The sequence below is a fragment of the Anthonomus grandis genome, chromosome 12 (genome assembly GCF_022605725.1).
Source record: "Anthonomus grandis grandis chromosome 12, icAntGran1.3, whole genome shotgun sequence".
Taxonomy (NCBI): Eukaryota; Metazoa; Arthropoda; class Insecta; order Coleoptera; family Curculionidae; genus Anthonomus; species Anthonomus grandis.
The window spans coordinates 19,951,687-19,966,926 of record NC_065557.1 but is presented as its reverse complement, the minus strand read 5'-3'; the positions used below and the strand labels follow the sequence as shown (position 1 = coordinate 19,966,926).

At 28.5% G+C, this 15,240-nt stretch overlaps 3 protein-coding genes across 8 annotated transcripts in view; 2 read left to right on the top strand and 1 right to left on the bottom strand.

Annotated features, from left to right (window-relative positions):
- Nucleotides 1–15,240, bottom strand: part of LOC126743407 (uncharacterized) — a 527,051-nt gene that overhangs the window by 176,477 nt on the left and 335,334 nt on the right. The gene's annotated exons all lie outside the window — the stretch shown is intronic.
- On the top strand, nucleotides 4,047–5,201 carry LOC126743418 (cuticle protein 21-like). Its single transcript, XM_050450510.1, has 3 exons — nucleotides 4,047–4,186; nucleotides 4,287–4,468; nucleotides 5,045–5,201. Exons 1-3 carry the CDS (start codon nucleotides 4,181–4,183, stop codon nucleotides 5,148–5,150), a joined length of 294 nt encoding a protein of 97 aa, XP_050306467.1. The 5' UTR covers nucleotides 4,047–4,180; the 3' UTR covers nucleotides 5,151–5,201.
- Nucleotides 10,269–12,693, top strand: LOC126743417 (cuticle protein 21-like). Its single transcript, XM_050450508.1, has 3 exons — nucleotides 10,269–10,388; nucleotides 10,526–10,731; nucleotides 12,544–12,693. Exons 1-3 carry the CDS (start codon nucleotides 10,383–10,385, stop codon nucleotides 12,647–12,649), a joined length of 318 nt encoding a protein of 105 aa, XP_050306465.1. The 5' UTR covers nucleotides 10,269–10,382; the 3' UTR covers nucleotides 12,650–12,693.

Sequence of the window (15,240 nt, the reverse complement as noted above, 5' to 3'; positions counted from 1 at the left end):
GAAAGACTTAAAAAATTACTGCTATCTATTTTAGGTTTATTTAAGGTTAAATCCACTACGTCATTCTTAGATTTTGATTCAGTCTTACATTCTTTAAGAGATAGCTTCTTTCTTGTTTCTTATTTGAGAAGAGAATAATTTCTTTTAGAATTTTTAGGTTTTCTCGTTATTGACTTTTATTTTGTTTCACATGCACTCTAGTTTACTCTTTAGAAAACCCTTTTGTCTTCTTAGATTTTGATACCTGATGTACTTGGCCTGACCGGTGGTAGAATTAAACATTGAGCTCTCTTGGATTCTCACTACTGTGACAACTGTTTTTCCCCTATAGTGACGAGTTGAGTTAACCATCCAATATGATCCTTACAGTACCTGGAATCAATTATAACAGAAGTGGCAGTTGTTTAGTTCTATAACTATACTTTTCAGCAGCTTAACATCAGCTAAGTATCTAGTTTTAAGTTAATAAATAGTTTTATTTTACTTTTTTTTATCTACCTATTTTTTTCTTGAATTAGATATTATTCATTTGATTTATATTTCACCTAATTTTATTACCCACACTGTATAGTTTTTACTTTAGTAAGAGTTTTTGTATTGTGGACACGAGCTTCTTTAGTAGTCAAAGGTGACACTAAATGATTGGCCTATAAGAACATAGAAATATTGACTTTACTTTTTCGTATTTTTATCGTCTAGTAAATATTTTATATACTGCCTTAGGTCTTTTGACTAAAAATTCGATGACGCTTATTCAAATATTTAAGATTACAACTTTTGAACAACATAAATATTGATATAAGAAAATTTATATTGTTGTGACGAATTCATAATTCGTTCCTGATTTTGTTAAGTATTATGTCACTATTTCAGTAAAAATCAATTTAAAGAAAAAACAATTTATTAATTATCCTAAGAAGCATCAAAGAGATACAAAAAAAGTAGTAATTTTATATATTTTCTCTTTTTTAATACCGGTAGTAGATTTAAAGTAAGTAAACTATTGCATTTAAGAATAAATGAACTAGGACTGAATTAAATAAATATATCGAAAGGTATATCCTAAAGATTTATGTTTATACTTCCTCTAAATACATGAATACGTTTATTTTCTTCTTCTTTTCAATAATTAAACATTTGAGATAGTATTTCCTTAATTGATATTTATTTTGAGTTAAAATAATAACAAAATACATAATACACAATACATTTTGATAATTTTTTTAAAATGAACGTAAAAAACTTACCCCAGATAAGAGATAAATATTGAATGATTGAATTTTTTGTCAAAATTTAGTACCAGAATTAGAGTGCAAGAACGACTTCCCTGGTCTTGAATCACAACCCTCAACTCTAATTGGATATTCAAATATATTGAATTATGTATACCTTTATTTACTGAATACTTTTAATTTTTGTTCTACTATTCAATATAAGTGAAAATGAAAATTGCACTATTCATTTAAATAATTACTTACGTAGTAAATTTAACTAACCCTGGCAATATCAGATAACACTGGCATCCATTAAGTGGTTTTACTTAAATTTTAGGTCATAGGTAGGAAATTTTATTGTTATAATTTCTATACAAATTTAAACTTATCCAATAAGATAAGTCTGACTTTAATTTTAAGCTTATCATTTTGTGTGATAAGTCCTACATGTTACTATAAGTTTCATTACCTGCAAAAAAAACTTTACATAATACTTGTATACAGAAAATAGATTGCAGATTAGGAAAGAAAAGACATTAATATTTCACAAGTATGATTAGATTCTTGCCAATTGGGTTAATTTTCATCCCATGAGAAAAAAAATATATTGGGCCTTTTTCCTCGAACTTTTTGGCGAGTCAGCTGATTTCTGAGACGCAAGTTAATAATCATTACAAAATTACTAAATCTGGATTACTTGACAGTGCACATGAAATGATTTTTTTTTACTATTTAAAATGAATAGAATTATGGATTAGTATGCTACATTTTTGTAAAATAAAACAAGTCATTTCTGCCGTAGTTACTAAATTGATTGCTGTTTATTAAACAAGAATTATTTAAATTGTTCCTTTCATATCCGTTACTTCATATTTTAATAAAAATATTAAAAGTCAATATTTCTTATAGAGCCAACTACAATGTAGATTAAATTAAAAAAAGTTAGTAACTATGAAACTAATTAAAATACAGGGTGTTTCGGGAGGAAAGGAAAATATTTTGAGAACATTTGAGTTCAGAAGGTCAAAATAAGATAAATTAACCCATATGTTTTAATCTGATTTTTAATCGTTTCTCAAATAATTGGTTCTGAAGATTTTTTGTTATATTTTTTAGCTTTCAAGTAAGATAAACAATAGTAGTAAAAAACCAAAACTTCACAAATTTTAATTTTTTTCGAAAATACCTTTACCAACTTCAAGGCAAGTTGCAGCACGTTTGTTAAGCGCTCGTGTTGTACCTTTAATTACTTACGGATTGTTTTTGATAATATTTGAAGCATTCAAAATTTGATTGTGAAGTCCCTTTACGGCTTCTACTGGTGATTCGTACACTAGAGCTTTCATCCACCCCCAGAGGCAATAATCCAGTGGATTTAAGTCTGGTGACCTCGGTGGCCAAACTTGAGGTCCTCGTCTGCCAATCCAACGATCAGAAAAACTCGGCGACTAAAACGAGGCGGGGCTCCATCGCGTTAAAAATACATTCGATGTCGACCAATTAGCGGAATATCATCCAATATGTGTATTAAATGGTCTTCCAAAAAGTAAAAATATCTGGCTCCAGTAAGACGTTCATCTAATGCAAAAGGACCAAACAACTGGTCAGCATTCCGCACCACACGTTAACACTAAGTCGATGGTGAAAGTTTCGTTCAAACGTGGCATGACGATTTTCATCTGACCACTGATGTTCATTGTATCGGTTATTTATTCCATTGCGGGTAAAATGAGCTTCATTGCTAAATAAAATATATTTATGTAGGCCTCGATTTTCTTGGATCCATTCGCAAAATTAAACCCTTAAGCCATAATCACCCTCTTAAAGATGTTGAACCGGTTGAATATGGAAAGGCTTAAAACCGTTTTTGCTAAGTGTCTTCCAAACGTCCACATGTGATGCTAATCGGAGTTCTTTTATAATCCGCCTCGTACTAACACCTGGGTTCTCTTCAGCCATATCCAGAACATTTTCGTCATTTTCCACATTTAGTCCTGCCTCTCGTTCAGAATTCTTACGCTTGGAAACAATCCTGTTTCCTGAGCATTTGCAAAAACTGTCTGAAAAACTTTTCGATTAGGAATTCTTCGATTTGGAAAACGATATCAGTATTCATTAACAGCACGTAATTCGCTACTATTACAGAAACTATACATTAATATCATGTCAGCATACTCCATATGGGTGAATGTGTGAGGCATTACGTAATGGAAACTTTGCTGTTTTCAAATTGAGACGCTCAGAATCAATCAAACAACCGTGCTTGTCAAAACTACTAGGCAATAAAATAGGTATTAAAAAACAATGATGAAATACCTGCAACGTGAGTTAGAAATCCAAGGAACGTAAATATTCCAAAAATTTAGAAAAAAAACTTTAGAGCCAATTATTTCAGAAACGGTTAAGAATCGGATTAAAATATATGGGATAATTTATTTTATTTTGACCTTCTGAATATGTTTCAAAAATATTTCCCTTTCCTCCCTGTATATCATTTCAAATTTGCATTTTATTATATACAGAGCAAATACCAAAACATTTCAAAAATTATATATATTATAACTAGGTTAACATAAGACATATGCTTACTAAATCTAGAGAATGTCTTAAAATATGGACCTATTTACTTATTCTAAAAAACTTACTCTTAAATGTGTTATAATAAATATTAAATACTAAAATCTCGCAAATGATAAAAACATAATGAGTGATGTAAAATAAAAACAAAAATTACATCAATATGATCTAAAACTGCACGCACCACGCCCAAGTAAAAAACAATTTAAAAGGTCACTTCCTTTGCCAGCGAGTTAAAATCTTATTTTGGTTGTTTTTTTTATTTAGAACGGCTACTTGATATTCCACCTGAACTTGACAATGAGAACCGAGTATATAAATGCATTTTGATTCAATATTAAGCATATACAGTTTTTCGTCATCGAAATAGGTATAACTCGATCTCCATAATGAAGGTAAATTTAATAATAGTACATTACATACAGACCTTGCGTCTAATATTCTTTTAGATTTTTGTAAAAGAACTCTTGTTTTTTATTTAAAAAAAAATTATAGGCCGTAATTGCTGTTCTTTTTGCCATCTTCGCCTACGCCTCAGCTGGTGCCATCATTTCCAACTATGGATTGGCTTCTTCCTTGACTTATTCAGCTCCATTAGCTTATACCGCCCCATTGGCCTATTCTGCTCCAATTGCATACTCCGCACCTATTGTAGCTGCTCCAGCTATTCAATCTGGGTAAGTGTTAAAACAAATATTTCTTTTTTTTAATGAGTTAAAGCTTAAAAATAGCCGTAGAAACTTCCTTCTTTATCTTTTATGAAAAATATATCGTGATAAGCCTAAAGCGTAGTATACAGTTTTATAAATGACAAATGAAGCGATTTGTCTTCATTTTGTAGTTTTGTTAATTATTTAACTGCGTTTCTAGTTACTATAAATTGCTACGAATGTTTCGTTTTATTTTTTTGTGAATTTAAAGAGTGAATTTTAAATATTTACAAGAACGACATTAACTAATTAATTTTTTATCCAGCTAAACACATGTTCACAGTTCGTGAAAAGTTAAAATATAACCTATATGATGGCACTTCCAGTATTTTACTTTACTTCATAATTAAAAAAATAAACGTTCATCATTTCAAAGATTTTTTAATTTATTTCGAACAAACTAACAATTTAAAAGAAAATTATAATAGTAGTCTTTTTAATCAAAGTAATATTAATTTAAAATTATCAATTATCTTTATGATTAATTTATGTATAATTATTGGCATTAGACTTTATTTAATTAAAATTATCTTTCTTGTTTAGATACGTAGCCGCTACTCGTGGCTCCGTGCACACTGCCCCTCTTCCAGAAGGACTACATGCCTTTAGCCACCACATTAATACGGCGCCTGCAGCTGGAACTTTTTAAACAATTTGTAAATATCTTGAATAAAATAACAATATAAAAATAAAAATTAAAGGTTAGAAGTCTTATTTCTATATAAGTGTATGGCAAATTTAAAATAATCGAAGTAGCATTTCCCTATTATAAAGCTGCTATTACTATCAACAATATCACATAGGTGATTTTTGGTAAACTAAAAGTTAAGAAAAAACGGTTAAGGTGTAATTCTTATTATAAATTTTAAGTTTTTCTAAGTTTTTTTACAAAAACCAACATAATATACATTTTTGTACAAAATAGTGGTGCATGGAAAAAAATTATAAATCTATATAATACTTTAAAGAGAATCTCTAAAATATATCTTGCAATAAAGTGAAAGTAATCTTATCTTAGAGATATCTAACAATCCCAAAAATGTGTGTCTAACATTTTCATTTTGTTTTCTCTAGTACTCGAAAATAAGCAGCATTAAAATGTCTATTTAACAGTTCCAAAGAAAATTAAATTATGACCTACCAGCGAATAGTGATCAAAAATGTCTGGGAATAATGGATATTTTATCAATCTTAAAATTTGTATTTCAAATCACTACCCTAGTGTAATAATTAATTAAATGCAATACATTATTTTAAAGGGCATATAATCTCCTATCTAATCAAGCCGAAAAAACAGAATTGGTTGACGTATAGTAAGCAAAAATGTGTGTTCAAAATTATCTATCCCCAGACTCGTAGAGTTAACTAATATTTAAACAGGTTCTGAACACAAAATTTTGAGGAAAAAAAAGATTTTTCTCTACAAAACTCAAATCGTTCAACAACTAGGAGATGATGATTTTGATAGAATTTACTTTTGCAAGCTAATCTGCCAGCGAATTGTCCGAGACAGTCCGAGAGTAGCTTAATGAACAGTTTTCAGCGATGTGGATTGGCAGGTGTAGTGTAACTGAATTGGTCGCCAGACTTAACACCACTATATTTTTTCCTTTGGGGTTATTTAAAAAGCAAAGTTAGACCCACCTGGAAATCTTAATGATTAAAAGGATCGAATTTTTCGCGAATGAAGAGATATTAGCAGACAAACACTTGTCAACGTTCATTAGGAATTTCAAAACAGACTTTATTATTATCTTCCGAATAACAGAGCATATATTGAGCACTTAATTTTCTGTAAACTAAGTAAATTGTTTATTTTTGAAGCACTTTTTTACACCCTTACTATAAGTCTATAAACTTAAATTTGTTATACACCGTTGGGAGGTAGAATTTATGCCTTTTAAAATGATCTATCACATCTTTAAGTGATGCCCTTTAAAATGATGTAGATAGGATAGCGCCATTTGATATACAAAAGTATGAGGTCGATAAAATATTCATTATTACCAGACATTTTAGCTCACTATTTGATGGTATATCTAGATTGACGTGTTTTTTTTAAGAAGTTATTAAGGGGAGTTTGTTTAAAAATGAAAGCACTGCATATTGATAGAAAAATATTTTAAACGGCCACGTTTTATATTATTATACTAATGAAAAAAATTTGCTTAAACCAAAAAGTTATAAGCACTTAACCTAAGGCAAAAAGTAGATAAATGGAGTTTGGGACATCCTCTACCCTTTGGGATATCCATAAATAGCTGGCTATATAAGAATCTGCGTAATATTTGCTTATTATGAACCTATTATGCAATATAATACATGCAATATCATCCCTAAGATTCCTTTGAAAAAAAAACGAACAATGCTGTTAATATTTTATATCAGAGATCAGTCGATCGGCTTTGAACTGCTATATAAATAGATATTTTAACAAGTATTTGACTGTAATTGGAAAATCTTTGTTTTTCTGATACTGTCTTGTAGTTTCTTATAAGAGTAACTATTATATCGTAGGTTCTTTTGAGAATAATCAGCTTTTTTTGGTACGGCTTTAACATGGTCTTATAAGTAGGAGTCAAGCAGAGTCAAGCCGATTTTAGAGTCCATTTGTTGCTTTTTAAGTGTATTTCTATTTTAAAAAAGTTATGACTTGACCGAAAGTTATTCAGCTCACCAAACATTATTGCCAAACAATAATATTTATATTATTAATATACAGGGTGTTCATTTGAAAACTTCCCACCACGGATTTATCGAAAATCACTGTTTAAAAAAAACGCCGAAATACGTCAGAAGGTTTGTCAAGGGGGACGACTTTCTAACCTTAAGTTACTTCACCCCCTTTCACCCTCTGCTGTAAAATGCCTGCCAATACATTAATTTTTTAAGGGTACTGGGTATGCCCTTCTACAAATGCATAAGGATTTTCATTGCTTCAATATCTACAGTTATGCTTATTAACAAATCCGTTTAGATAAAATGTGCATTCATCGCTGAAGCAGATATTCTTTACATAAATAGTATTATCATTAATCGCTTCAGTCATTTTTTCACAAAACTCAACTCGCCTATCGAAATCGTCTTCGGTTAACTCTTGCAACAACAATGGCAACAACAATGTTGCGTAATGAAGTATTAAGATTTATTTCAAAATGACCCAAAACTTCAACTTGAGCGGCTTCATCCAAAATTCGCCGATGATCACGTTTTTTATTTGCAACAGATCCAGTTTCAGTAAACTTAGTAACAAGGTCCAAAACATACCCATGCGAAGTTATCTTCCTCGGATGTCTGGCGTTAAACGTGATGGCAGTTTGCCGAGCACATTGATTTTGGGCACCATAAATTAGAATAATTTCCACTCTTTCGGCTAGTGTGTAAACCATTTTGGAAGTAAAATCTTCAATTCAATAAATAAATTTTCACTATTCCAAGACTGTCACAATTGTAACTGACGGCAAAATAAATTCTTTATTTTCCTTAGCAGCTATAAATTACTAAGCAGGTATAAGAATAAATACAGTACGCCCAGGATATCTGTGTTGATGAAAAGAATGTGGAAAAAAAACGGGTTGTTATTTAGTTTTTTCCATGTCTAATCTTCGGAATTGCTGTTTATGTTGGTAGTTTTCGTTTTAAATTATAAACGAATTGTTTTTTTTTTACAACAAAAAAGATTTTTCTAATTTTTTCAAAACGACGAAAAAAGACTTCGAAAGACCTTTTAAACAAGCTATTACTCGATACCCCTTGCCATCTAACATTTTTAAGGGGATGACCCTGGGGGGCAGAGGGTGAAAGGGGGTGAAGTAATTTTTGCTTAGAAAGTTGTCCCCCTTGACAAACCTTTTGACGTATTTCGGCGTTTTTTTTTAAACAGTGATTTTCAATAAATCCGTGGTGGGAAGGTTTCAAATGAACACCCTGTATATAATTTTCTATGACCAGTAGTGTATATTTTTTTTGTTAAAGATGCATTTACTATTAAAACTAGACTTGCTGCTGTACAAAATTTAACCTTAAAATACTGTTACTATAATTATAAATGTTATTCAATCACTGACAAATAAAATCAGTTTTGCTGCCTTACTCTCTTACTAAACATTTTTATCTCCAGAAATAGAGAAGTGAGCAGTATTTCTTGGTTTCAGGCATTTCACTTATTTTGAGCCTAAAGTGACACTCGTTTTTTTACCACCTTATAAGTTTGCTGAGCTAAGCTAACCTTTATCTAAATAAAGCTTGATCTTGATTCATTTTTAAGTTAAAACTACTGACAATTTTCAAAATATAAGTTTTTTTTTATAATTTGATTCCTGTAATGGTTTTATTTTCTCGGAACTCCGCTACAGGAAATGAATTTTATCCAAATTGTTATTTTTGCAGCAAATGAGTTGGTTGATGTCAATGTATCAAATTACGGCAAAAATCTAGCATCCAAGGTTATTTAAAAGGCCTAATTTGATGCCAAATACAAGGTAGACTTATGTAAAGACCTTTTACAGAGACCCCGAATAGTGAACGAATAAAATATGGACCATTTTTATTTAAAAATGAAGCAATAAATTTAGAAAAATATGAATCAGAGTTTTCGTAACTTTTTCTGTAATTTTCAGCGAATAAAAAATTCAAATACAAAATATAAATTAGTTTAAACTTAATGTGAATGAAACCAACAACAAGCTATTTAACAACTTATTATTGTTACTATAATTTACCTTTACCTATCATTAGCAATTTTCAGACTTATAATTGGTCATACCAGGATTAGTAATGAAATTATACTTAAAAAAGAAAACATGAGAATTTCTTTTTGTAATAATTATACTCTCATAATAAAACATAATTTTAAAAGGAAAAGTAACATAAATGAAAAATTAAGACAGATTTTAAATCCAGATCATCGAAAGATTTAAATATAATAACCTTTAATTTCTTCTTATTCTATTATTTAGTCAAATATAACTTGAATATAAAGGTAGGTAAATAAAACAGGACACTTAGAATTAAAAATGTATAAATAAAAACAAGAAGATTTAAAATTTAGAAAAAAAAAACAAGGTTGGTAGAAATGGGTAAGGTTCCAGAAATTTTGTTTTAGCATTAAATGACCAAGCAAATGATTAAAATTTTTTACACCTAACCAAATAAATATGAATACATGCTCCAGATATTTAGGAACAGAATATTGTTTTCCTATAATTATTGCTAAATATGTAAATAATTTAATGATATTTTGTAAATATAAGGTTTACAAACAAACAATAATTAAAAAAAAACTTATTTAGGCACTTTTATTTAAATTAAATAATTTGTATACTTTAATATTTTTATATTATTTTATGGATAGTATTGATAAAGGTAATTATTATAGAAAGAAAACTTATACATATTGCTATATATTTTCAATTTATCTATTTTAATTACAAAGCACAGAAGTATCTGAGATTTAGCTTGTTGAGTTGAGTTGATTTTTGTACATTACACAGTATTTACTAATTATATCAAAGTTTGGAAAATATTCTCTAGAGTATATTCCGTAAACCTTGGTTAATTCAGAATATTTCGCAAGTGTTAATGTAGCCTTAAACAAAAAACGAAATATTAGCCAAAATCAATATTAATTGTATAAACAATGCTACATTTAAAAAACAGCCACACCCAAACCTTAATTCGTTGCTTCTCATACAAACAGGTTATTACTGAACTTTTTTATTAACAAAAAATGGAATCACGTATGCATTCATTTCTTAAACTGGTATTGTCCCATTCACAATTAAACTTGGCAATGAAACTTTTGTATATAAATGAATTTCGGTGCAGATAAACCTTATACAGTTTTTCGTTCTCGAAATAGGTATACAATCAAATCCTAATCATGAAAGTAAGTCATTGGAAATAACGTTTTCTAGAGATTAATAAATTGTATTTAAAAAAAATCTGATCGTACTTAAGATATTTGTTTGTTAAGTTTCATAGTTCTTTTTAAGTTTCTGATATATTTTTTTTTGTATATTACAGTTCGTAATTGCCGCCCTCTTTGCCTTTTTTGCCTATGCTTCAGCAGGAGCCATCATTTCTGATTATGGCTTAGGATTAGCTTCTCCACTCGCTTACTCAGCTCCTGTAGCTTACTCTGCCCCATTGGCTTACTCAACTCCCCTGGCCTACTCTGCGCCTATCGCCTATTCTGCACCAATTGTAGCTGCACCAGCCATTAAATCTGGGTAAGAAAATGTAACTACAGGGAGAATAAACATTCATATTCAATAAGAAAATTCACAATGAACAAACTGATCGAATATATAAATAAATGTAAAAAATGCATTAATCGAACACACATATTATTGAAATTTCATTTAGCAGATCATTTAGCAAAATTTTTCGTATCAAATAATATCACATATTTTTATTTTTGACCCATTATATATGTAATTAAACATATAATTAAAATTGATATTTCGTATAGTGGTTACTATAGGTATAATAAGAATCTCTCTTAGATGTCATGTGTATTAATTGTTCTAAGGAATCTCTATTGTTTTATTTTTTGCTATATACATTTGTTGATTTAAGGAACAAATTATTATTATTTTTTAATAAATATTGCATATTTAGATTGAACTTTAAAACATAAATTTGTTAATAGAATATTAAAAAAAATATCTTTTAATCTCAGATAAAAAATTTAAATCTATCATATATTGTCCGAACTACTTTATAAAATAATTCTTATAGAACAGATCTTATAGATTAGATAGAATTCTTTTATGAAATAATAAAATAGTGTTTGCTAAACGTAATTAACTCTAATTTAATTAAAAAATATTTTCCTCGTTTGTCTCTAGACTATAACTTATCCCTTGACTTTATTAGATTTATTCGATTTAAAAAAAAAGTCGAGACCTATCTCTAAAAATCATTTTCCTTTATTGCTTTCTAATATAATTAATGCAAACAAGCGCCTAGCTCTATGTAACCTAAAAAAAATTAGACTTATTTATAAGCTTCTGCGAACTAATTTTATAGTGCATGAGGACTATTTTGGCGAATCTTAATGGCTCAAATGCTACAAACCATGGCCAATTGATATTTACAATTAATTTTTAAAACTTTTAAGTAAATATCAAAAAAGTTAATTCAAAAACATAAATTTTAATTAAAGCGAATTGAATTTCTGTTAACGAAATAAAATCACTTTGAAAAGGATGGTTAGCATTGAAAATTATATGACAAAGAGAAAAAGTTTTTCAGGATATATCACAAGTCGGAAAAAGTAGAAACATATTTCAGGAAATACTACTAGTTGTTGTTTTTGTAAACTAAATGCTTTCTTTATATATATGTTTAATTTGTCTTCAAAAATTGTCAAGTATATCCTTGTATAGAAGAATCATAATCAGTGATTTGGCAAAGTTTATTAAATGGTATGCAATTATGGCTTCTTATGTTAAAGTTGAAAATTCGGTCATTCATGTAAGTGCAGCGCTCTAATGCTAAAAGTTCAAATAATAAGTTTATTTAAAACCAAATAACTTTTCTCTTTATTTACTTGTTAAATATTTGCAGTTTCTACGAAACGATTTAGCCTTGTCAATAAACTAATAAAAAAAATCTCGACTTTTTAAAAATTTATTAAATTAATACGTTTTATAACAGTAATGATTTTCGCGTAAACTGACTAATAAATTAAAATATCTTATTTAATTTAATGTTTTTTAAAGTAATATAAAATATATGGAATAACTTACTTATATTACATAAATAACAATATATAATAAAATTTAATTAATATCAATTACAATTTATCAATGCAAAATACGGTTTAGACTCTCTCATTTATGAAATATTTATAATATAATACACACTCACTATTATCACTGAAATTTTAACGTATTGTAAATATTAAAATTTATGTTAAAATAGCTTCGCTTACACCGTACTTAATTGCCATAATATTATTATTTTATTTTAATTTAATAAAAGGTATTATATATTTATTTATATTTACTTAAAAATATATAATATTCTTTTAATAGGTATGTAGCTGCCACCCGTGGCTCTGTACATACTGCTCCTCTTCCAGAAGGACCACATGCCTTTAGCCATCATCTTAACACTGCTCCAGCTGCAGGAACATTTTAAATATAAATGTGAATTCAAAATAGATTTTTGATAAAAACATAAAAGTTTTATTTTTATGACCTAATATTAAAAAAGAGGCTTTAAGATACTACCAAAGAAATTCCACACTACTTTGTAGGTAAGATAAATTTAAGTAATAATAATTAAATTAAGCCTCAAAAAATTTACTTATATTATTTAAAAATAGTAAAAATTCTAATTATTTTTGTCTCAAGGTATTCAATATTAAGTAACTCATTATAATTACAATTACAATAAATTATATTTCCTAAAGTTTATTTATAGCAAGGGAGTTATATACATATTGCAAATATTTAAAAAAAAACGTAAATATTGTTTAAATTTTTGTATTTTGATATTAATTTTCTAGTAAGATATATTTGAAGCTGTAAAATTATTTATATTCTTTATTAATTTTGTTTAAAAGCTTTGAGAGTTTATAGTATATTTCACTTGAGAGGACGATTTTTATTGATTTACTTACTTATGTTTTTTAATATATAGGTAATAAAAACAAATCGTAACTCATAATTAACGAAAAAACGTAATAAAAAAACAAAAATTAAATTAAATTAGGGAAATATGGCCCAACAAAGCTGAGCTACTAGTGAGCAGCCTATCATTAATTTAAATGAATCATTCAACTTTTGAAATGTCCAAAAGATAATTTATATTAATGAATAGTTTCAAATTTTTTTTTACAAAATCTAAAGGAAATTCTAATCAGTTTAAAAGAGCATAATTATTAACTAAACAGTATAATTATTAATAAATTAAGTAACTTTAGTTGTATGGATTTCTTAAAATCCCAGAATGGGTAAATAAATTATCACCAAGCTACATTTTCATAAAAGTAGTACAAGTAAGAACCAATATTTGAAAAAAAATAAAACTATAAAAAACTAAACTAAAACTATAACGTAAGATGAAAATATATAATCATGAGAGAAACAAAACAGTATATACGTTTTAATGCCGTCCATAAGAATCTTTAGGTTTCATTTTTAGAGCTCGTACCTGTGTAAGTAATCTGTTTAATTTTGTTTTGTTTAAATGTCGTAGCACATAGTGCGTATAGCCAACACATTACTGCAATAATTACTTTTATTTTGTAAAATTCTAAATTTTTCTATAGTGAGAGAATTTTTCTGCTTAACTATAGAAGTTGGTGGACCTGAAGTGTAAAAATGCTAGCTTTTTAGCAAGATTTACTGTTCTGCAACAAAGACTTTAGAAGAAAATAGGCTGATCTAAAGTATTTCCTGGGGTCAAATGGATTTTTTTAAGATTCTTTTTAGAACCGTACATAAGTGTCAGACACAAGGTGTCCCACTTAAGACGGATAAAAACCAATATCCTGGTTCTTTATTGAGCAATATCTTTCATTTTTTAGTAGGATTTAAATTTGATACCATAGAGGTACGTTTAAATCGGAGTCTGATATTTTTCGATTCGAAGAGTAAACAACTTTTAGGACATTATTTATTTATGTTACAGGTTTTATAAGCTGTGTTTTTAATAACACTCTATAGATAGAAATATAGAATAAATTAAACTATTTTATTAATCTTCTTACAGATGCAGCATTATCGAAGCGTCATCTAGTTGAATATACAAATCTCTCTATAAGTTAACGGCCAAAAGTATAAATATTTAAAAACTAACATGGCCATAGAAGCAAAAAATTATTTTTTTTTAAGGCACGCGTCTAAATTGTTGATATGTCACTGTCACATTCTTAAGATTATTAAAATTATGCAGTTCTAGAATGCGTTTAAGCTTAGCAGAAATAGTAGAAAATAGTGCACGAAACTGTCAAGAGAATTGATGTTCAATTCAATTCTGATCACTTAATTTCATACACCACGGTGTCTAAAGTAAATCAAACGTTTAATCAACGGGGTTCGGTAGTACAGTAGATCGTAAGATTAACAGAATGCCAGAATTTTAAATCATTTCCGGCTGAATCCAACATCCAATTTCAGAAGCTTTAATAGTTGGTGGACGAGTACAGTTTTAAGATGTTTGAAAAGAAATGAAATAAGCTGGTTAAGCCAAGATTTTTGCACACGGTATAACTAAGTGATGATCAGAAAACAATGGAGTATCATGCAGGCTGAATTTTACAAAGACCACAGTCTATTTGGCAAAATATTATTTACTGATGAGGTGACATTTTCTACCAACGGGACAGTATCATTTTAAAATATTAGATATTGAAGTAATGTTAAATCTCACTGTGGAATTAATTTCAAAAATCAATATTCTAAGAAAGTAAATGTGTGGTGTGGTAGTTTAAATGACCTTATTATTGGACCCTTCTATTTTAATATGACTTTAGACGGTGCGACATTTTTGGTTTTCTTGCAAAATGAATTTTGAGATGCTGAAATGATTTGCTATTAACATACAGATAATTTGTATATTCAGCTAGATGATTCATAAAACTTCACCTGCAAGGAGGTGACTCAATAAAAAATTTCAAGATAAATAGGGTGATCGCAATAGTCCTTTTGTAGCGTGGCCTCCTAGGTCTGGATTTTTTGGGGGGTTCTATCAAAAATAAAGTTTAATCCGTCCACGAACATCAG

What these genes read in the sequence shown, in the direction of transcription:
- LOC126743417 (XM_050450508.1), top strand. An exon ending in GCACCAGCCATTAAATCTGG is followed by an intron (nt 10,732 to 12,543) that starts GTAAGAAAATGT and finishes TTCTTTTAATAG; the next exon opens with GTATGTAGCTGCCACCCGTG.
- LOC126743418 (XM_050450510.1), top strand. An exon ending in GCTCCAGCTATTCAATCTGG is followed by an intron (nt 4,469 to 5,044) that starts GTAAGTGTTAAA and finishes TTTCTTGTTTAG; the next exon opens with ATACGTAGCCGCTACTCGTG.